The sequence below is a fragment of the Diuraphis noxia genome, unplaced genomic scaffold (assembly GCF_037042655.1).
Source record: "Diuraphis noxia isolate RWA-SAM2 unplaced genomic scaffold, SU_Dnox_SAM2 contig0001, whole genome shotgun sequence".
In the NCBI taxonomy this organism is placed as follows: Eukaryota; Metazoa; Arthropoda; class Insecta; order Hemiptera; family Aphididae; genus Diuraphis; species Diuraphis noxia.
This window is the reverse complement of record NW_028301711.1, coordinates 51,923,594-51,948,972: the sequence shown is the minus strand read 5'-3', so window position 1 is coordinate 51,948,972 and position 25,379 is coordinate 51,923,594. Positions and strand designations below refer to the sequence as shown.

The 25,379-nt window shown below is 30.2% G+C and overlaps 1 protein-coding gene across 1 annotated transcript; it reads right to left on the bottom strand.

Annotated features, from left to right (window-relative positions):
• Nucleotides 1–1,827: 1,827 nt before the first annotated feature.
• On the bottom strand, nt 1,828–21,687 carry LOC107168939 (uncharacterized). The gene is made up of 4 exons (XM_015518497.1): nt 21,526–21,687; nt 20,403–20,615; nt 18,082–18,223; nt 1,828–2,159 (listed from the first exon to the last, which is right to left on the bottom strand). The coding sequence occupies exons 1-4, from the start codon at nt 21,685–21,687 to the stop codon at nt 1,828–1,830; spliced, it is 849 nt and encodes a 282-aa protein (XP_015373983.1).
• Between the last annotated feature and the right edge of the window lie 3,692 nt (nt 21,688–25,379).

Below are 25,379 nucleotides of genomic sequence, written 5' to 3'. Positions count from 1 at the left end.
TTGTACCACCTTGCGGCGTCCTTGCAACATAGCCATGAGCTTTGACCATTTAAAACTAAACAATTATAAAAACAATAATGATAATATACTTTTAATTTATAAGTAATTTACAATGTAAAAACAGTAAATAAATTGTATATATTATGTATATAACAAAATATAAAAAAGCGGGTAAGTCGTGTATGTCGCTCTGCTGTACAGTAGGTTACAAGTGGGTTACTGTAATGGATGGAATTAAATTTGAATCCAATGATATTATATCATTGTATACGAAAAACGATTCTGAGCGAAGAGGGTTTATCTGTCTAGGATATATTATAGATTATTAAAAATTTTCAAATCTTAGTTTTAAAAAGAAATTTTTTTATGAATTTCTAGTTTAAAATAATTTGCGAATTTTCGTGATTTTTACATATGTTGTCAAAATTCAAACTTTGAATGCTTATAAAAAAAAAATTGTGACTACGCATTTATTTTATTTTTCAATTTTTATTGTAAAAATATATTATGAGCCTTGTATTACATTTTCAAGCTTTTCTGCCTAACAAATAAATTTTTATCGATATTAATTAAAAAAAAAAACTAATAATGATCGAAAATTTGAAATGCCTATGAATAGTTCAACTTAAGTCGAAATTTTTTGAAAATTGCATGGTGGATAGAATATACTTATATAAACATTAGGTGAAAATTTCATGTATCTATGGTCATTTGTTTTAAAGTTACATCAAAAACCAAAATCGATTTTGTCGAAAAATGAGTGTGCGTAAAATTTCCCGTTTTTCCCTTAATTTTTAGTTTGTTTTTCTCAATTATTTAGAAAAGTATTTATTTTTTACTTTTAACCCCCCAAAGTACCAACTAGATTCACTTTCTGATCGAACGAGGTATTGAAGTCAATAATCGAAGCATTTTTACTGCCCCAAAACGTGACAGACACAAAAAAAAAAAACACATGTAAACTTGTACATATATTTCTGTTTCAGTTGATGCGCTTTTTCATATTATTATAATAACTAACACGTAAGAAATGTATTGCCACGAAAAAGTTCTGTACCTACCTTCGAAATACCTGACAGCTCGGTGTACCTACTGCGTTGACACTTCAATGAACTGTTTTTGGCCTGTTTTATTATTATTTTTTTTATTTTTAGATTCAATTCCGAGTGAATCGATGAGGAATGTGTTGGTTTTCCAGAAGTGATGTTTTCTATATTTTTTTTGTAAGGTAGGTATTTTTCTTTTTGTGGACACTTTTTCTTCGTAGCACAAAAGTTCCAAAACTTTATATAAAACGACAATTATATATATCTATATATATTATATTTATCTAGTCCATCGTTCGTACCTACTTTTAAACTTTGAAAGCATTGCGTTTTACGATTTATTCAGTGGTCTCGAGAAAAACTTCAAAACCTATAGAACCGTGAAAAATACGTAAGCAACTATCACGATTAGTTAAGAATTGTTAGGGGAACTCATAATCATTTTTCAAATCCGATGATTTATCATTGCTTTCAAATGTTTATATGTACAATAATATAATGTGTCGGAATGAGCAATTTCAGACAATTCGTCGACGAACGCCCGATTTATATATAATTGTATCTATAGGTATAATATATATACCTATATATAATACAGTATAGGTATGAACATCTTTTATTCTTTCTGATACATCATTTCGAATGAATTGTGTATTACATAATAATATATCACAGTACCCCGTAATACAAGTATAAGTTACATGTTTTAAAATATTGTATAAAAAATATGTGATTTGAACATAATAAAACATCTTTTATTTTATTGGCGAGTGAAAATGGTTTACAAAGTAATGTCGTGTTCGTCGATATTGTTCGACCGGTGACCACTGTGAACCGACGACGACGACGACTGGCCGACATTCACACACATCACTTTGGCCGAGTAATTTTCCCGGACGATTTCCTTGAAGAACTCTTTTTGTTCGCCAGTCGTTTTGTTGATAGGGGTCCATGCCGAGTATACGAATTCGTATAATGTCTCCATTCCCAACGACGTGGCAATACGTTGGCTCACTTTGTCGGTGAACACGCCGGCGATCACTTTGATGTCGAACCATTTGTACTCGGGTAGTTGCCTCTCTATGACGTTTTTCAGTAACTCTGTGCCGATTCCTAACGCAAGAGCGAAAGAATATTATACGGGATGTTTTATTTTTAAAATTTTAAACATATCACTGATATAGTGATAGTGTCGATATATCACTTGTCTTGTAAAGTATACGAGTAAAAGTTTATTTTAGTAAAATAGTATTCAAATAACTCTTTAGTTCTTATAAATATGTATTTTTAGTAGGTACTTCAAATTATCTGTATTTAAAATAAAAACACTTATTTTAAAATATATTTTCTTTTTGATCACGTAAAATATAAAAAAAAAAAAGGGTATCGCTCTGCTCTATTTTAGAGTTGGAGAGTAGATCACTAATAATGGATGTGTCAAATTTGAATGCAATGACAGGTATCATTATATACGAAAAACGATTCTGGACGGAAATGATTTGTCAGTCTAGGATATATTATATTATTTATATTTAAATTATAATATATTTTATGCGCGCACAATATTTTAAATTTAAATTTTATACGCTCACAAAATGTTTTCTTTATCGACTTTGGAGTTTTTTTTACAGTTATTTTAAGAAAAAGTTACTGAGAACCTTGTGTTGGGTCAAAAGAATTTGAACCTTAATGCTTATAAACCTAAATCACAAAAATTTTATGAATTTTATGCTTATAAACAAAATTTGTAATTAACGATTTTAATTTTTTGTTACTACGATTAGTACAATTTGTACTTAACATAGTCATATACCTTGACATACAAACAGGCGAGTTATACATAGTTACTACAAATCATTTGGTGTCAAATACTGTATAAAAATAACGTAAAACATAATAATTTTCATATTTGTATACATAACATAATAAAATACATAAAAAATAATTTTTAATTCTACAAATAATATAACATACATCTCTAACTATATTATTATTCAATGCATTTTCCCTTATGTAATAAACTTGTAGTGAGAGCAGATATTTCACATTTTATATTAAATTATCAGATTATAACATAAATATTACTCATTAATAGGTATATAATATTATAGAAACTAAATAAAATGGAATAAAAAGACAGGTACGAGAAGATTTTTATAGTTATATTATAGATTAGTATTTTACTATTTAATAAAATGATTAGGTACATTTACGTTATTCTTGATTTCATATTTATATTTAAATATTGAATATAATAAGGCAAAATTATTATTAAATAGTTTTATTCTTCTATTGCATTGTTATTGTGTTAGTGTTAAATTTTAAATGGAGGTGATATTTTTCATATCTACTATTTTGATATTGAATATTTGATCTATTTTTATACATTTGTGTAATCGAAGTTTATAAAAAACACTTTACATTTTAATCATTTTGAATAAGTAATCTGCGCAATTATTATTTTTCAATTATGTTTCTTATTTTTCATTGTTACAGCATCAAAATCATGGTTATTAGCTTACAATAATTATTAGATTAAGTAGTTATGTACATAAGGATTTTTTACAATGAAGAATCATAATAGGTAATGTAAATTAGGTTAAATTAAGTGAAAAATTTCAATTTTTTATTTAAATGTGATTATTTTTTCTGTGTCAGCATAGGGTCACATAGCTTCATATAGATTGTCTGGTATTTCACATTCTTTTCTGGACTCCGTGATTTGACAGTGGATGATGATGTGTCGGACTGTAATGATAGAACTGCAAAAGCGGCATGTTGGAGGTTCGGTCTTTTCCATTAGGTATCCATGCGTAACTTTTGTGTGGCCAATTTTAAGTCGTTTATGATTACTTCCTCTTTTCGATTTAAATAGATGAGTTTTGGCCGATGCTCGACTGTGTGTTTAATTTCCCTTAATCTACTTTCGGTTTTTTGTCGCCAATCTAAGTCCCACACAATTGTATGCAATATTTGTCAACGTTCCTGGTGTTACACCATATTAAAGACCTTATTAAATATATCAGTGATGACAGAGCTAATAACGAAGAAATGTTTCTAATTTTAATGAAAGATATTAATATGTACTTAAATGAACTTGGCATTACATTAATGACTCCAAGAGTATCCTCAAAACAAACTTTATGAAATAACTCCCCTTCATCAGTTCCAGAAGACTTCTACAGAAAATCTATTTATATACAATATTTAGATTCACTGATCACATCTTTAAATGAAAAGTTCCCAGAGGATAATTCAAAATATGAGATCATTTCAGTTCATCCTGAGTACTTAAAACAAACAAAAAAAAGAAGAATTTATCATCCAAAATCTAAAATCATTTTATGGAGAATTTATTGAGAATATTGAAGAAGGCCTACAATAATATGTGGAAAGACAAAAATAATGACAATATGGATTTTCTGAAGTTATTTGATGAAGTCACATTTCTACCTTCAATAAAAAAATGTCTTTTAATAGCAGCTACACTTCCATTTACTACATGTAGCGTTGAAAGGTCTTTTAGGTTTGTATTACAATTTATAATATATTTTTTATTTTTACTACTTCAATTATTAATTATGTTTTATATTTGCTTTAAATTAGCTCGCTTAAAAGACTTAAAACATGGCTTCGTAGTACTGTTACTGAGAACCGCTTGAATGGCTTGGCATTAATGAATATTTACAAAACTTATGTGAAAGCTCAAAAATCAAACATTATAGATGAAACAATAAAATTGTTTGCTATGGAGCCTAGGCGCATGCAATTTTTATTTAATGACTAATAATCTTAATATTTTTATAAAATTAGATACCTAGTTAATATAATATAATGATTTATAAGATTTTTTTTCAGTGCTCTTGATGTATCATATATTATTTTGATAAGATTATACCTACAGTTAATCATATTATGAGTTTGTTTACTAAGTTTGTAATGCAACTGTAAAATACTATACCTAGGTAATAATATGTTATGGCTATGTATAATATAAACTTTGCCCCTCCCCTCCCCAGGTGAAAATTTCTGCGGGCGCCCTTGCTGGTGTATCAACTGGGTACATAAGTGAAACGAGTTAAGGAGTTGGGGTTACTTATAGCATTTCGGGCTGCTTTGTCTGCTTCTTCGTTTCCTCTGATATGGTAGTGCCCGGAGTCTTATAAAACGTATGTAGGTATTTATTGGATAAATGTATTATATTTTTATATTTATGACTAAAGGATTGATCTGAGTATTATATTTTATGTTTGATAGGACACTGAGTGAGTCGGAACAAATGTCAATTTTGTCGTAATTAGTATAATAGCTGTTTTGACTCTTTTTAAAGGAGCTATGTATTCAGCAGTATAAATGCTTCTATGGCTATGTAATTGGAATACTTGAGTACAACTTTTATGTATAACTTCCAGGCTTATGTCTGTTGCAGTTTTTGATGCATCTGTATAGATTTGTAAATTAATATAGTTATTCGTATGAATTAGTCCATTAAATAAACTTCGATAGACTATTTGGGGTGTTTCATATTTTACTTGGGCACTAAGACTGGTTTCAATTTCATAGTTATATAATTTTCATGTGAGGTTAAGGCAGGTTTTATATTGAAAGATTGTGTTAGGGGAGATTTTTTTACGAAGTCTTGTGTTTAATGGTTTTCTGAGATTCGTGTTTAAATCATATACAGATGGAGATTGGTCTTTATTTAAATAATGAATAGTTGAATTATAAGGAGTAGACAAAATTCAAGTTATGTATTTGAGTGATAGTCTTAATCTGCGTAATTGAAGTGGAGGTTCTCCAGTGATGGCTAATAATTTGGAGATAGGGCTACTTTTGAAGGCTCCAATTGCTCATTTTATACAGGTGTAGAATTTCCATTACAAATTGAGCCGTAGTCTAGTTTTGATTTAACTAGTGATTTATATAGATTTAATAAAATGGAGTACTCGGTACCCCATTCTAGATGACTAAGCGTTTTAATTACTCTTAAACTTATGTAGGCTGATGTAACGTGGTCGGGGGAACGACAAGTTAAATATAAGATATCCAATGAGAGTCGTAGGACTCTATAGATATAATTACCGTAGCCAGGGGTAGATATATATATATATATATATATATATATATATTATATATAACAGGATCTTAAATATATTTAAATAACTAGGATTCCGTTTCAGTTATCATTAAGTTTTATTATAGATTAAACACTTACAAATAATAATACTCACAAGCTATATAAATTATATTCTATCCAACTATTTGACTGTATCGTAGTTATACGGAGTTCGATATTTATTGAGTGTTGAGGTCTAAGGTACACAGTGAACTAACTTACTTCATACATGGTGTGTATTGACCATAGGCCTTACAATTATGAGTGTGTGTTAGTATTATTGTATTGGTCAGTAGTTAATCGTACATAATGTTAAGTGTGTAGACGTGTAGTACATATACATATAGGTACTTAGGTATCATGTAACATATTATAATTGTTACACTGATTTTTTGGTTTTCAAAATATGAGGCTTCCGTGTAAGCTTAGTCTAATGTAAGACCAAAAATAGTGATGTTTTTAGCAAAAGGCAAACAGATGGAATTTAAATAGCTTTTAGGTTTAGTTATGGTCTTTTTGTTGGAAAAAAGAATACATTTGTTTTTGCGTGGAGAAAAAATAAAGCTTGAATTATGACATCATTTTTATAGTTTGTTGAGACAGTTTTGTAGTACTTTAGTTATTGAAGGGATTGAGTTTCATCTAACGTAGATGTGTGTATCGCCAACAAAGATAATTGATTTGATTGGTTTCGGCATGATGTTGGGGAGATTGTTGATGGCGGTTTGAAATAAGAAAACTCTTAGCGGAGAGCCTTGAGGTACTCGATTTTCTAAAACAAAGGTATTAGAGATATATCTCTGATTTTTAATGGAAAAGTTCTTTGGCTTAGGAAGCTAGTTAAGTGTCCTATAATATTTCCGTCAATGTTCCATTCTATAAGTAATTCTACAACTCTGCCGTCAAAAAATGTCTTAAGCTTTTTGTAAATCTAAACTGATAAGAATCATCATTTGTTTATTAGCCAATGTGACACGGTACGTAACGACGACCAGTACAAAGTACAGGCACCGTTGCGACCCAGTCTACACTTTTTCAACCACCACCACGGGCAACGACATCGTCGGGGACCTTTTCTAAAAAGGCTCAGGGCGGGACGGGAAGACAAGTTGCGCCGGACGAGTACCGGCCGCCAGCGACATCTTTCTCGTAATCCGACCGTCGTACCGACTATTCGTAGTTCATTTTTATTATTGTCTCCTACGACGATAAAATTAACCGTACGACCATCACGCTATAGATCGTCTTCATTATAATTTAATAAATATATATTGTGTTCGACACAGTCGTCCAACCACCTGTCATGCCAACCTTACAAATAAAGAAACCAACTTAATTTTTCCGAAACAAATTGTGCTGTATTTTATTTTATTTGCCTCCACACAACAGGGTACGGCTGGCCAACCACGGACGCTTACCAGAATCAATACGACCGTAGCCATGTCAAATATTTCCAATATTTCTGATTCTATTTTCACGTGACATTCAGTGGTGGAATGGTGGTGCCTTCTGCATCCATGTTGAAAAGTTGTTAGAAGATTATGTTTATTTACAAACCAATATAGTCTATTGTATATTATTTTTTCTAATAGTTTGCTCATGCTACACAGGACAGATATTGGTCGGTAACCAGTTACCAGACTAGTAACCAGTAACCAGTAACCAGTTCGGTCATTATTTTTTTTTTTTTTGGATATGGGGTGATTATAGCATTTTTTTCCATTTGATTGGTAATGTCCCCAATCGCCAAATCTGGTTGAATAGTTCAAGTAGTAGGAGCTATTCCACTTGAGGATAGGTTTTGTAAAAAGATAAATGAGATTTTGTCTGATCCACAACTGATGGTTTTTTATCCTATTAGGCCTGTATTTAGTTCACATAATACTATCGGTTCATTTAGAATGTCCTCTAAGCTTTGGTTCTTATATTATATGAAGGGAGGATTATTGGTTTCTGTAATGTTTAGGAAGTCAGCGTTTAAGATGTCGTTTCTACCATTTTAATAGAAGTGAAGCCCAATTGACTGAGCTAATGTATGGGGATCATAGAATTCTTGATTGCCTGGGTTTGTAGGAGTTGAAAATTTTCTCTGAGCTTTTGTTGGTGGTCGGAAATATTGCTGATTGATTTTTAAATCTCACTCATGGTCGTTTGAAATAATCTAGTTTGATTCGCTACCAAATCACTTGTCGCTTGTCTTGCCATAGACAAATCTTTAATTCCTTGAAAAATCGAATTTACATCTAAGAATGATTTCGAGCTGAATAACACTTTGGCCAGTTTACTGAACGAAGTACCAAAACTGCGACGAACTCGTTCTTCCACACTATTGTCCTGCCCTATTGTTGTCCAAATGCTAGATTAGCTTTCAATCTTGAATAAATAGGTGTTTATGGATTGATCAAATTGTTTGCATGGATACCAGAATTCAGTCACATTAACTTTGTATTGTAGCTGAGTACAGACTTCTGCCGTGGCTTTATAAGTTGACCTTAATGACTAAAATTTTGAACTATAATTGGACAAATCCACGAAAGTTATGAGATTCCATTCTGTGTGCGTAAGTTTAATGTGTTCCCGGAATTCATAGTACATGCCCGTATGATTCGGAAAAGTATTCAAGCTAATCAGACGTTCTGGAAGTTGTGTAATTCTTTCTGCTTATACATCCAATGGGACAGTCGTTACTAGCCTGTAATATTTCGTTTATGTTACAAAATAGTTACAGATGGATTCAAGAACTTCCCCAATGTTAATGCATTTGAGTGTCGTTAAAAAGAAGGTGTATCTTAAATATAACCCTAGATTAGTCATTTAAATAAAAAAGAAATATTAATATATTTACAAATTGGGTAATCCCCATGTCTATTCATTAAATATTTTCACTAGATTCTTATGAACTTTAGTTTTTCGTTTTCCTTTCTGTATCGTCACATTCTCATTTTCGTTGATTTCTAGTACGACGTATGGGCCCAACCATTTAGGCTTAACTTACCCTTTATTGTCCTAAATAAACACTTTATCGTTGACAAGGATCGTTATTGGGTTTGCCGTTTGGTCATAACTAACCTTAGTTTTAATTTTGTTCCTCATTAGACATTCTCGAGCAATTCGATGAGCTTCTCGTAGCCTCTGTTTGAGTTCTTCTTGATAATCGTCGTAGTTGTATTGCGGTTCTGGAGGTTTTGTTAGGGATGTTAATACTTAGGTTCTCCCATAGATGAGTGCGTAAGGTTGTTTGCCTGTGGATTGATGTTCTGATGAGTTGTAGGTGATCATGGCGTATGGTATGCGAGCGTCCCAATTCTGCTGGTCTGAATCTACGTAGTGTCTCAATTATTACCCTAGCGTGCGATGGCTTCTCTCTAGTGCACCATTCGCTTGTGGATAGTACGGCGATGTATTAATTCGTTTCACTCCTATTAGTTTACATGTTTCGGAGAAGATTTTATTAAGAAACTCTGTTCCTTGATCGCTTATAAGATACTGTGGCATGCCATGAATGTACACGAATGAGGTGACGAAATGGAACGCTACAGTATTAGCTTCTTTGTTAGCCATGGGTGTTGCCACTGAAAATTTGGTCAGATCACATTGTAGGGTAAGAATGTATACATTTCCTTGATACGTTCGAGTCAGTGGACCAACTACGTCGACGAAAACCCTTTCAAACGGTTCGGACGCAGTGGTACTGATTACCATCGGTTGCTTGGTATTACTGGATGATGTCTTGTTCATTTGACAGGATGAATTTGCTAATGAAATCAGCGACATCTTGACTTAATCCCTCCCAATCAAATTATTTTTAATTCACTTGGCCGTCTGATTAACTCCACGGTATCCTCAGAATACTGTCTTATGATGCTCACTTATTATTTGTTGTTTATCTAGTCTAACAACGCTTTGTTTGGAGAATATTCGTATATTGATTTCTGAGTCTTGAAATATGTATCTGATCATACGGTGTACCGTAGGCTAATCTAATTGGTCTGATCCGCTACTGATTTTAGGCATACTAGATTCTGAATTTCAAATTCTTGACAAAAAAGTCGAAGGTTCCGTAAAGAATTGTACATGTCTTCTAACGTTTGATGTATCGTGATCTCAGCTGAAAATATGCTACTACGAGTTTCTTTGGACGTTTAAGTTTTAAATGTTGTAAGTGTCCGAATTTTCTTCGAAATTCCAGGGCGATACCTCGATTTAGCTTTAGATCCGCAAACACGCAGTGTAATAAATGGAATTCTTCCAAAATGGTGAAGAGATCTCCAGTTATCTCTTGGACACTTGCGTTCTGATAATTTTGACATTCGCTATCCGAGATATACTAATGGAAGAGTTTCTAATCCATAAGTGATCCTGCCGATTGTCATTGGGATCTAGTGTGGACAACTTTATCTTCCATTATTCGACTTAGTGCGCCAGCGTTGGTATTGGACTTTTCGGTTTTGTAAATTACTTCATATTGGTATTCGGCTAACTTTAATCTCCAACGTAGAAGTCTCGAACCAGGATTATTTACATTGAATAATCAAGTTAATGGCTTGTGGTCCGTGTAAATTTTGAATTGTCTACCGAGTAGGAAGGTCTAAAATTCTTTACTGCCCAGACTATGATCAGATGATAAGATGTGGCTCAGAGTCAGATGCAACAGCCAGTTTGACTATACCTCCTGGTTCGGTTATATTGCCAGTGGTGACAGTGTCGGCAGTTCAGCCTTCGCATTCAGTGCGACTACCAGAAATCCCTCTCCCTCGGTTCTCAGGTGATCTGGCAGATAGGGCAGGCTTTCACTATAGGTTTGTTACTCTAGTGGACAGTCGCACCGACATTTCCAACATTGAAAAATTCTACTACCTCCTGAGTTGTCTGGAGCTTGAGGCATCTAAGGTCATAACAGGGATAGCGGTTTTGAATGACACCTATTTGCTAGCCTGGAAAGCGTTAGTGGAACGGTTCGATAAACTGCGCAAGTTGGCGTTGTTTATTTTGGTTACAATTTTATCAGCTCCGATAATTCAACAGGAATCGGCTTCCTCGTTAAATAAATTTTTGAATATTTGTGATGATAATTTTGGAATTCTCGAATCTCTCGAAATTCCAGATTTAGGCGATTTTCTGCTGTTTTCGATTGCCTTTCTGTCTTTGCTTTTGTCGTCACGTCATCCGTTTTAAATGACAAGGGAGAGTACCCGAAGGCACAGTAACTTTTTAAATTTGTGAAGAATCGAATCCAAGTTTTGGAATTGACAGGTGGAACTCCGTCTTCCTCTGGTACCAGAGAGGGACATTTAAACCGTCGGACTCCAAGAAGGAATGGAAGAAAGGTTGAAATACATCCACATCGTTAGTGGAAACGCAGTCAAAGTCCGTTAAGTGCCCAAATTGTGATGGATCACATCAGCTAAGCAATTGTACCAGTTTCAAAGGACTGTCGGTAGATGATCGATATGTGGTAGTATCGAAACATAGATTTTAAATTTCATGTTTCAGCAATCAACACAGGCCAAATGCAAATGCAAAAACAAATGCAAGGAAAGCTGTTCCAAATGCGAACGTGTCACCATTTGCTTCTTCACAGAGATGTTCAAACAGGTCAGGGTACTGCAGCTCAATAGCCAGCCATCGTAATGCTTGGTTCTCAATCTTCTTTGTCTGTGTTACTCGGTACTGCAATAGTGTTGGTTCGAGATGTTAGCGGAGATCTTCAACGTGTCAGGGCTTTTTTCGATTTTGGGTCTCAAACCAGCACCAACAAGAAAAGTTGTTTAGATCGGCTAGGTCTTAGATGGGCAAGATGAACGGCCTCACTGACAGGGTTTTCTGGTCAGTCTATTCCTAAGATTTTATGAAAGGTTAAATTAGAGGTCCGATCTTGTTATGAGCCAGTTCCGGTCATAATGGTCATGGCGTGGGTTTTGTCTACCATAACGGCAGACCTGTCAAGTTAACAGTTGACCGTCGGTGTAGGAGAAGGCTGTTTCCACCCGAAGCTTGCAGATCCTTTCCTCGATACCCCAGCTCCGGCGGAATTGTTGTTAGAGGCTGACGTTTTTCCACAGGTATGGATTAGTGAATTATGCTTACTTGGTCATGAGTTTCCAACGGCATATAGCTCTGCTTTTAGATGGGTGCTAATTGGTCCAGTTTCACAGGACGCTAGCCCTAGTGCACATTGCCTATTAGCGACGTTCAACCCTGCCATAGAGTCACTAATGGAGAGATTCTGAGAGGTGGAAGAACCAGAGAGGCTCCTCCTCAGTTCATGAACCAGGGATGCTGCGAAGCCAAGTTCAAAGTGGAAACCATCAATGATGTGACCGGCCGTTACAGGGTTCCACTACCACTCAGGCAAGACATGCTTCTTCCAACATTCGATGGCATGAAACTGATCGTGGCCAAACGTTTTGAACTTCTTGTACAGAAGTTAGGCTAAAATTAGAAGCTGGGAATTGACTATCGTGAATATATGGCCGAATATGAAGCCTTGGGTCACATGACAGGTAATCAAAACCCTGGAATCTATGTGATTCCACACCACGCTGTATGGAAACAAGGGATTATTCATAGTAAATCACGCGTCTTGTTTGATGCTTCAGCTCGATGTGATTCAGTGCAGTCCCTTTATGACGCATTGTATGTTGGTCCTAATCTTCAACGTGATTTAGTTGATTTTTTGTTCGGATTTCGGTATCGTTTTGCATTCTCCTCTGACATATGTAAGATGTACAGGCAGATACATTTAAATGCAGATTACCGGCAGTACCAGCATATTTTGTGGAAGGCTTCGCCAGTAGATGCATTGAAGGAGTATGACCTTAACACGGTGACCTATGGCATCAATAGGGCTCCATATTATTAACTCTGAGAGTATTGTATGATATTGCTGATCGTTGTGATACAAGTTCGATATCTGTTCAAATGACTCTTCGGCTCCAAACCTATATGGACGACATTTATGCACGTTGTGGTAACAATACCACATTATTGTGGTAACCTTCTCCCATCAGAGCACGAGTCATCGTCGTCCACGAGCCGATTAAGGCAAGTCCGGAGTTTGCGAAACATCTGTTCTACAATATTTATGTTTGTAAAGTAGATACAAAATCGGTTATTAGATACGCGTAAAGCAAATTTAATGTTGTTTGGATCAGTAAGTTGACGAAATGCTCATTTATATTTGATTTGGGGGTTTGTCTTCAATAGTATTAAATATTATCATTGATATGTTTTAGGAAATTGGACATTGGCGGTAGTTTCTGCGAACGTTCTTTGAGTGTTGGAATTTTGAACTGAAAGTATAGTGGAGTTGAGGTTTGAATTTATGTCATCTATCGTGAAGAGATGGATGTGTGATGATGTTACTAGGCTAGGGGGGCATAATAAAACAACATACCTTATCGATTGGAGTGTTATCGGGACTGCTATCGGGAGCCATAAATGCAATTAACGTAGACCGGCAATACACGTGTGTCTCGGTCAGCTGATGTACACGTACTGAATTATGTTTTAATATAATTCTAAATAAAATTATCAGTATTACAGTCTACAATAACTGCATCGAGTTGTTTTAACTTTTTAAGGCATTTTTATTAGCTGACACTCACACAATTTAACCATATTATTATGTCAAAATATATTTTACTCTAGCCAGATAAATTACTCTTATGAATATGATATCACTATAATGTCTAAAACATTTCATAATTATTCTTTAAATGTATAATTTTTCTGGTATGAATATTATTATTTTCAATGTGTGATACCGATTTTATATGTTTTTCGAACATAATTTAAAAAATTGTATTTGGGTGTACTTTATTTAGATTCATGAAATTTACTACAGTCTATAATAATAAAACAATAGGTAATAGTATCTTTTGGATAATTTATATTACATAAGAAAAATGGAATAATTACGGATTTATTGTTACTTATTGAGCGATTAGCTATTTTTTAAATTCCTTTAACTTATTATTATTTATTAGTTATTACTAATCTTAAATTCGCTTTCGTTTCCAACTCACATTAATTATAAACTTACAAAAATAATACTGACTTGAATGGTATTGAAATAATACCTAACTCAAGTAAACCATTTACGAAAATTGAAAAAAGAATAAGCCCAAAATGGTTCCTTGTGGGAAATTTATATCTTATTGTTTGAAAATCATTTATATTTTCATTAGTTTTAAAGCTTATATAGGCTATGACATAGACGAGATTAAAACAAAAGCCAAAAAATATTCATAACCATTATTATTTTTTTAATTTACCTAAAAGTTTCTCATCTGAAACTGAGTAGAATGCTTTTGGAATGTCCAAAAATATTTCTATACATATTTTCCCTACATAAAGAGAATCGTAAACAAAATTATTAAAATACGCTATAAAAACATTTTAATTCTTAGATACCAATATATTCTTTGAATAAAAATTGTATTTCATTTATGGATTTGTTATTCGTGAATCATGATACATTTTTCAAGTTCAATTTTCTAATATTTTAATTATTGCTGAGGCTATTTTAGAACGAATAATTCGACGTTTCTTTTAACATTTTTTGAATGGAATAATTAATGATTTTTATGTACATATGTATCAAAATATACTTTTATCAAATTCATGTTTGCTAAATATATAACTGCCGAGCGGTTTTTATTAATGTAATCTGAAATTTATAATAATAGGTGCATTAGTTTAGAATAACACCAAATCCTTGTTATCTATTAAATGACCAAATCATTCTTTCTGAATTAATTTTATTATAGCCATCAGTTCGTTTTCAGAAAAAAACATTTATGTTAATTGTCGTAATATTTTCATCACCGTTATTATCATAGGTATATTATTAAAACCAAGAGTTTCCGTTATTTGATATGATATCTGCCTATACTTGTATAGCTATATTTTCATTTATAATGAAAAATATAATCATTAAATGTATTGGACATAATGTTTATTATAAGTTGTATTGTTTAAAACAATTAAAATATTATTATGTAGCTACAATTTCTGGGTGTTAGTATTTAGTTTTTACTGCCTAATACTCATTGTCCTAATAATATTCCAAGTGTTTTTTGTACCTACTTATCCGTTGGATGCTTAGATGACTTTTAAATTTATTAGTAGGTATTATAATATTCATTTCTCACATATTCTATTATTTTTTATTTATACTACTTACGCAATCACCAATCAAATATAATTTGGGTTTTAAGTGTTGTTTTACTTATCTTATCTCTTATTTTAATAGAATTGAAGAAGTTAGTCGTCATCCAAGATGTTATTTTCCTTTTATTCGAAGAATTGTTAGTCGTTATTATTGCGTTATTTAGATACTAGGTATTGAATAAGTCATAAAATATATTTGTGCATAAGAAATACAAGATTAAACTTAAGGCTTATGATTATAAATTACTCAAATTTCTTCTTTTTTTTTTTTAAACGTAACTACCTACATAAGAGTATAATACGTATAAATAAATTGTATTTTTTGTTTGTTTATTTTCATTATTGCCTCTATCTATAAATAGCATATACTTAATATATAACTTAATACTTATATAATATATACTTGTGATCTATGTTATTTAACTAAAGGAAACATAATATAATGGTCAATACAAGAATTACTATCATAATTAGTACTATGATACAATAATTCTGAACTAAAATAATCCATTTGGCCATTCAATTTATAATATTTAGTTTTGAATTATCTTTAAGTACTGCGTTGTCCGATATTAATATCCTTTTATTTTTAGCTATTCATCACAAATCCATTAAGAAATTATTTTTGTCTTTATTGTACGCTTATATAAACTCGTTTCTTTCATTTTCACCAGAAAACCAAACAGTTATTTTCATTTCCGTTTTATGTCGTATTGATAATAGGTATATATATATATATATATATATATATAATATATATATACATTTTCTACATTATATTTTCAACTTAGCTTGGTTTTCTCTTAACTAATGAATTACAATCTTCATTTGGAATGATTGGCTGGAATTTGGCTTTCAATGACTTTATCAAATTAATTCTGCTCCAAGATATCAATTTTTCTTTATTATAACTATTTGTCCATGTTTTAAGTTTGTTATTATTTTCATAAAATTGGTACATGTACTGGGCTGTTCTGTTATCCAAATTGTTTTATATTTTCATCTAAAATTATTTCTATCATGGTATTAAATTTATAGCATATATTATATCGTACCAGATCTTGTTAAATTTGATATGTAAAATGTTTGTTTTTCACCAATTGTTGTATTTTACTTTATCACTAGTATTTGCACTCTCTACATGGCTATTTGTTTTTCGGCCAGTCTAGAATTAATATATTTGTATTTATTCCTAGACAATTCTACTTATCCTAATTATTAGGTAATATCCTCCAACTTTACATTATGAACATATTAGCCCATCATTCTTAATGGTAACTTCATTCTATTTTACTCAGTTAATCTTGCTTAGCAAGTATAGTTTAATAAACTTACCATCTAACGTACCTAAGTAATATAGGTACCTAATAAAGTATCAATGTAATAAAATCTTTAGTAATCACGCACTAAAAATAGAACCATGTGTGATTATGGTATTTTAACATAAATATATTTCAACTATTGGGTATTTATAAATTACCAATTTACAATTATTGTAAAAATAATTTTTTAGTAGGGGTGACCGGGGCTAGTTGGGTATCGGGGTAAGCTGATAAAGTCAATTTTTAAAATCGAGCTTTTTAGTTGGACATACTGCATCAACAGCATTATGACCATCGTTATACGAATCGTTGTGATATATGATAGTTTCTTAGTTTTTTAATCAATATATATTTATATAAATATATATATTTTTAATATTGTTATCAACTTTCGTTTTTTAACCTTTTAAAAATTTTGTTTTTACCTAATTAAATTGTATTTTTTAACAATTTACAACTGAGTAAAATAACTATAAAAGGTATGTAGAACACGATTCAGGTATTGTTTAATCATAATATTATTGTCCATAATGTTCAAATTGCTTCAAAAGTATAAAAAAATGATTTGGGGCTAGTTGGCTTTCTAAAAGTGGGGCATATTGTCTTGTATAAATTGTTTCAAATAATTGATTTATATAATGGTTCGAAATTACAAATGCAAGACAGTTAGAGAACATATATCAGAAGATGTTATGGAACGAAACATAGGACCTAGGTACTGTTAAATAAATAAATAAGGAAATTTGAATATGTTTATATTATAATTTAGAATGTCTGACTTCAAAGGAGAGAATAACAATATTATTGTTATATTTTAACGATGCCTAAATTCAAATAAATGAATAAATTAAGAGAAACTGAACATATACCTATTCATAAGTCATAAATTGTCCTAGTATTTTGATTTGTACAAACATTTACCAAGACGCTTAGCACTGTGCAAACATTAAACTTAAAATTATTATTATAATACATTGTTATCAGAAACTTATGTATATGTTAACTTACAAACTTTAAATTATACTAAACTTGTCTGTATTAGTATGTCAGTAGTAGTTTAAATTTTACTGTAAGTCTACTATGTTTTATTTTACAATATTATTAGAAAAATAAATTATCGAAAGAATAAGTTTTATCTGTCCATTCCATGTGATAAAAAAAAAAAAATTAAAATTAACTCAACTGTAGAATAATGATAATTAACTATAAAAAGTTATGTTACAAAAATACAAAATTCAACTGAATAAGTTAATAAATTAAAAATAAAAATAACTAACTAGTTAAGTTAAAAAGTTAATTTGTTTTAACTTTAACTTTTTAACAAGTTAATGCCCACCATTGCATACTTTAAACCATTTTAAAAATATCGACTTATTCATATTCACTAATAACAAGTTGGATAATAAATTATTAAGTAACAAACCTTTACTTCTAAATTGAGGAAGCACAAACCATGAATATACTTCTAACATTTTGTCCACATTATTGTGTTTATATGCATTACCCCTTTTAGTTAAATAATGTTTGAAATTTTGCAGCTCTCTCAATATCGTACCTTCATATACCTGTGGATTAAATAAACGTAGGTATGTAAAATTAAAAATTGATTTGGTAAAATGTTTATTATTCTTTTTTTTTTTTTTAATTTTTGCAATTAATATAGGTGTTCGTGTAAATGAGCTGATATTTTTTGCAGATTAATGAAAACTCATAATTAATTAGTACTTGGGCACTTGCAGGGGTGGAGTGCAGGGACAATGCCCGATGGCCTGGCTTGCTTATATAAGAAGTGCCCTGGTCCTGCAGGTGTGATGAGAATAATTAACGTTTAAAATATTTAGCTATTTTTGATAACTGTAAAAACAACGAAAACAAATTAATAATGTGATATGTGAACCACCAATACTATAAGTAGTAAATACTCGATGTTGTGATAACTCGTTTTCTTATTATCGGTCGTCTTATCATAATAATAGACAAGTAAAACACACAATCTATAAATAGTTATTCATCCCAAACGGCATAGGCAGATAGGAACCGGGCATTTCCCGGTGGGCCCCCCTTCGTATTTCGGTAATGGGGCCCTTTAATATCATATATTATTAAATTTTTTTTTGATGTGGAGGCCCCTTCTTAAAATTTTCCGGTAGGCCAAATATCGCCTATCCACCTATGCCAAACGGGGTATATTATATTGTAATTGACACAAAACAACAAAGTATATGACTATGGTTTAAATAACAACACAGGCTTGCATTTTTATTTAATAATACCTACCAAATACCACAGATTATGTTTGTAGTTTGTATAATCTGCGATAATACGATCAATACGGAATAAATCCAAACAAAGCCGCAAAGTTTTAATAAGTTACATAACGTGCAATTTTCGATTTGTTTTTTATTTTCGATATGCATAAAAATTCCAAAAACAAGAACAAACGAAAAGGAGGACATGAGAGGGTAAAAGAGAAAAATAAAAAGCTCTTATCTGTGATAGGGCAAAAGTGTGAAAAAATTAATTCATATTTCAAAGGTATAGGTATTGAGATTGACGTATTGTAGTATGCAGAATTGGGAAAAATAATATTATCTAGATAATTATTCGAATAAGTATAAATTGGAATAAAAAATATTCGAATAAACATATTTTATAAGTAATAAAATATAATATAAATACAATTTTATTTAAATGATGCCCTACTTTGGTAGTATGTTATTACTTTTTTTTTAAATTTTTAATATTTTTTAACTTTTAAATTTTTAAATTTTTGTCAATGCATATATACTCATGTAAATAAGCTGATGGTATTACTTTTCTTATTTAAGAAGTTGGTGAACCTGTGAATGAAAAACAAGAAACTTTTAGCGTCGAACAAAAAATGAATGATGTAGACCTTGGTACTTTTAATAATGCTACAGTTTCAAATGTTGATAATCAAGATCAAGGTATTTATTCAAGTATTATAATATTAATAGTTATTTACTTTGAATAATTATAATTTGTAGTTTTTAATTAATTTAGATTTTATGTTAATGTATTTTTAATTTTTATCATTGTGACTAAATAGTTATTAAAATAATAAAATTAAACAGCATATAATATATATTACTTACAAAAAAATATATTTTCAGTAACACAATTTTAATATTTTTCTTATTTAAGATGTTGGTGAACTTATGAATGAAAACCAAGAAACTTTTAGCATCGAACAAAAAATTAATTTACTTAGCAAATTGTTATTGTAAAATATTATTTAATAAATTTCCTAAAACAAGGTGTTTTTTTTAATATATAAGTATAAAAAATAAATTTCTATAGTAGTGATATATTTGTGTAAATATAAAATAAAACCTGTGTTCAGTTATAAGATTACTTAGAGGGAGTTTTTTGGTTCAAATACTTGATATTATAATGAATAAACATTTTTATGGTTAATCCTACCTACTTTACAATAGAAGCTAGGAAGAATATAAAATGTGTATGATAATAAATTGATAATATCTTCTAGCAATATGATTGCAGGCTAAATAAATTGTTTTATACTTCACCCAATAAAAAAATGGCAAGCACACATCTAGCAATAAGACAATAAGTGGTAAGAAATTAAATTTGAAAAAATAGCCTGAAAATATCTGTTTGCCCGGTAAGAATTTTTGAGCCACTCCGCCCCTGGTGCCACTTTGTAATACTCATATTTTAAATGTTGGTAGGTAAATACCTAGTTGAAAAAATAGTTGTTACCCTATGATTGCTGAATTCAGGATCTCTGTTATGTATTTCGTTGAATCGACATATAAGAAATCCGACTACATTTCCAGTTTTTTGTTCTACAGCGACAGTTGAAAGAGTGTCTTTCATCCAAGTTTGAACCAAGTACAAGTATTCTTTAACAGATCCATTGTCCGTATGCATTAGACTACTTTGAATTAATGGTTCATCATAGATGTAATGATCCTATTAGTTTTTAGAAAATCGTAAATATCATAAAACATTATATATTATAAAATACCTATGACGGTTTAACTAATAATTGCTGACCGAGCAAATACAGTTATTGTCTTGTTGAGTAATGCTTTAGATTCGCACAAGGATGAGGAATGTATAGATTTTATAATATTTATAATTTTGTGTGTCAGCGCTTTTTTGAAATTATAATAATATTCAATATAGAGGTTGACAACAGGTGTCAGGTAGGTAGATAACGTGATCTAGTTAGAACTGTGGGGGTTAAAAAGTAAAAAGTCCTAGTGTTTTTCATAGTGATTGGGAAAAATTGAAAAAAATTGCAAGAAATACTTATGTTATTAGGTATCAATTTTAAAAATTGTTTCACTTTTATAAAGCTGAAAATGAGATGAAATGTTATGATTGAATTTATTTTATTCCTGTATTTTAAATGACTATGTTAAAAATCTTTTATGAAGATTAAGATAGGGTAAACCACCGGGAATTTGTCATGGGAAGTTTTAATCGTGATTAGCCGGGTATAAACGATGAATTGACCAAAAATGTTGAATCATAGAGAGTAGGTATTTTTAACGGGCAACAAAGTGCACGGAAATCAGCTACCTAGTTTATTAGAAAATTATTATTGTTTTTACAGTATTACAGTACAATTGTTACAGCGAAAACCATGTATTATTTGTGAAAACTTTTTAATTGAATAATAAAGGTAAGACATAAATTATGATAAAATCATATAGAAATGCTAACTATTACAAAAACTATGAATTGTAATATAGAAATGTAAGAAAACTATATTACTTAGCTACTGGTATAATAAGCACTTGGCGCCCTTTATAAATGAAGTCACTGATCTATGTACATCAACTTTTTACCAATTTTAATTAGTATTATGATTTACTTCGATCATTTTAAGGACTTCATCAAATCTATCAGATTTTAGTTCTTGTATTTCAATTTCATCGTATAACGTGTTCCAAACTCGAGGTGATTCAATTGCAGTTTCAATTAAATAATCATCCTCCCAATTCTGCATTAAAATATTAGGCTCACTCTCAACCATATTTCTTGAAAAGCATTAAAACTGTATTAAAATTAAAATTAAAAACGTTTACATGACCAGAAGATTAGTTACACAAGAATTAAAATTTTTTAAAATGAATAAAAATTAAAGTTTTTCTTGGTACATATTTTGTTGATTTTTAAAAATAATAATGAAACCAGACTATAAATTATATTATAATATATTATACAATATTTCTATAGGTATCAATAGTACCAATTATTGTATTTGAATTAAATAACCATATAATTACTTCCACCGATGAGGCATTCAAATCGTCTAAGGGAGAAGGTTGCCAAAACTTTCAATCTTAGGTTATTACACCCAATATTTCACTATAACCGGTGTAATTTTAAATAGTTTCTGATGTATAATATGTGTTTGTAGAAATCTGGGTAAAAATGTCCGAGAAAAAAATGTCCATGGTAAAATTGTCCAAAAACAAAAATGTCTATGGTAAAATTGTCCAAAAACAAAAAAAAAATATAATTTACACAAATATTAATATAATATATTTACACTTAAAATTTATAAACGTCAATGATAAACATTTTAAAAAGTTATCAATACTTTTTTCATTATTGTTGTACTCCTCACATACTTTTTAAAATTTTAATCAAAAATATGTACAGGTTAAATATAATATTATACACAGTATACCTACATAATAGTAGAACTAAATGCGCATTTACAACATTGACTATAATAATATAAAAAAAAAAAATATTAATTAGGTGTTACCTATGTATAATACGTTGTAACAAAATTGTCTCGATAATCTTATCGTAATAACCGTTACATGATGTTAATCACAAATTAGGTTGGTAGTTATAAATATCTTCAGGTAGGTATTCACAGTCATAGTATAGAAAATACACCGCCATACAGAGTGTTTTTTTTGAAATGGATAACTATATTGTGATACAAGGTGTTCCCATTTTATTATATAATGATCAGTCAATTTTTGGATTTTGGAAAATTTTACCATGGACATTCTTGATTTGGGACATTTTCTCCTCGAAAATTCTCGGTTTCGGACATTTTCACCGCGGACATTTTTGATTTTGGACATTTTTACCGTGGACATTTTTTCTTCGGACATTTTTGTATAATAACGTTTTTAGTTGTGAAATTATTATAATATTATGTTATGAAAATTATTTCTGTTTATATTTGGACTTAGTTTTCTGATATTGAATCCTGATATATTTATGTTTATGTCAATGTGAATTTTCCAAGACGGAATAGTCTCGGATTTTATTTTTATTAGTTGATGTGTGTCTATTTGTTTATCTTCGGATTATTTTTTATACTTTTTTCTTGGTATTTGTTTGGAGTGTTGTCAGTTTTTTTTAAGTGTTCTACTGCATAAAGTTATGTAATGTATATTCTTCTAATGTCTAATGGTAGTTTATGGGCTGAATTCTTTAAAATCTCAATGGGGTTGGATTTGAAGCCCATTAGCACAAGACGTATCCATGTATTAGGTTAATTTGATCAGGGCTGATAAGATTGATTTCCGATTTCATTGATTTATTTTCTGAAGTTGTTTTTATATCGTCTATAAATGTTTTCTTGTAGATCTTGTTAATTAATTATCATGTAAGAACGAGGCCGGATTAAAGAGGGGGCAGTGGGGCGTCTGCCAGCAGGCTCAAGATTTTAAAGGCGCAGTTTTGAAATAATGTAGGTTCCTTTTGAGTGATAAAAACTATTGGCGATTCTTACAAACGTAGTAGTAGTTAATTGACTGAATGCTTTAATATATTTCGATCTCTGATCGTATTGAAAACTATTACTTTTTCTTTTTTTGGAAATTATACGTTTGCTACAGTGGCACAACTAGGATATATTTTCGGAAGAGGTTATTCATATGAAAAATAGATAAACAAAAAAAAAATAAATAATTTCACTTTGAAATATATAACTTTCATAAATATCTGGGGTAGGGGTCACAACTCACAACCCCCAAACCTCTCCCTTGGTTTGCTAGTTTCAGCGAATATTGTTGGATTGTGTTTTGGTAGAATGTAGAAGAAGTACCGTAAAGTAGTAAATAGTAATTAGTAAAGTTATGCTCAGGGTCGTTCATAATTATGTAGATGGAGACGGACGTAGTTTTAGGTAAGTACCTATTATGGCTATCGGCTATGTGTGACAATAATATAACTACATAGGTACCTTCTGAATTAGTGATTGTTTTATATTACTTGTATCGGAAGCTATAAAAATTGCTATGTTTATCATTCGATATGGTTACACACGTAATAGAACATATTATGTATAAAAAATTATAATATATATTAGTGTAACAATCATATGTGTTTTTCATATATTTTTTGACTGAAAATGTCTTAACAAATATAAGATGTTTTTATGTGGAGGAAAAATGATTTGATCTTCAACTTTGAGAGTGTAGTTATTGGATCCAAAGTAAAAATTGTTTATATTGAATTAATGACTTTAATGGAAACAGCTAAAAAATATTTTAATTTTTATTGATAGCCATATCAACCAAAATTAAAATAAGTTGTAAGGTACAAAACTGTAAACATGATGTATTATATTTTGATAATACTATCGTGAAATGTTAACTTTAACAATGTATAATATTAAAAGTAAAGTGAATCTACTTTCATAACATATCATTATTTTTTAATTCATACTAAAATAAAAACCTATACCCAATTTTTGTTAGTATTTTTCAAAGTTCGTTTTTCAACTTCTATTGTTAAAAGCTTTCAAATGATATCTTTGGTTGTTTAATATTTTTCCTTGTATTGAAATTTGTACTTGTCGTGGTCGTGATAGATAATAATATATTTATCTGAATTTACCAAAAATAAACGTAATTAGATTCGGTATGTTACTTTTATGAATATCATAACTAATACAAATAAGCATATAAAACATAATATAAGAGTTATCACAGGATGTTTAATCTCAAGTCATTTAACATATTATGTTTCCATAAACATCACTGTAATGGAATAATATCTATTGAACTTGGTACTTTGGAAAATTTAAAAATTATCCGCAGGTTACTAAACTACTAAACAATCATGAAAAAATATAAATATAAATAATTTAATATTTAAGAAAATCTATTTTTTACAATTTTGATTTTGTTATCTCATTTTTATGAACAACATAATAACTGAAGATATATTGTATTTAAAAATATTAATATTAGCATTTTCTAGACATAAAAACAATACAATATTCTGACATTTTTTGAGCAACAATTTAATTTTCGATTATTTTTAGTTTTTTTTTCCTATAAATGTTGTACTACATTTTCTGTGCTGATTTAAAGTTTGAAAATGTGAATATGAGGTTCCTGATACGTTGTTTTTACTGGAATTAAAATACAAATTTGAAAGTAAATACAAATTAATTTTTTATGAGTGATGGAAGCAAAATGACAAATTATTTTGTAATAAAATATGAATATCAAATATAATTCATATGTTAATAACATATATATTATATTATATGAAAAATTAGTTTATATCAGCCATAATTTTTGTTATCAACAAATTACTATTACCATAACAAGAATAACAGAAAAATTTAATTACATAGAATTATCATATTCTAACGGTTTCCATCTAGAACCAATCGTGTATAATGATTTGTCATTGAACTCAAATTGAACAGATCCATTACAGTTGGCTACAGAATGGTCGGGT

Bases quoted from the DNA above. Each gene is read 5' to 3' on its own strand.
- LOC107168939 (XM_015518497.1), bottom strand. From the start codon at position 21,687: ATGGTTGAGAGTGAGCCTAATATTTTAATGCAGAATTGGGAGGATGAT. The intron at 20,616-21,525 runs GTAAATCATAAT...AAAAACTAATAG, and splicing joins AAGTCCTTAAAATGATCGAA to GATCATTACATCTATGATGA. The intron at 2,160-18,081 runs GTTTGTTACTTA...CTCTTGCGTTAG, and splicing joins TCCTCAATTTAGAAGTAAAG to GAATCGGCACAGAGTTACTG.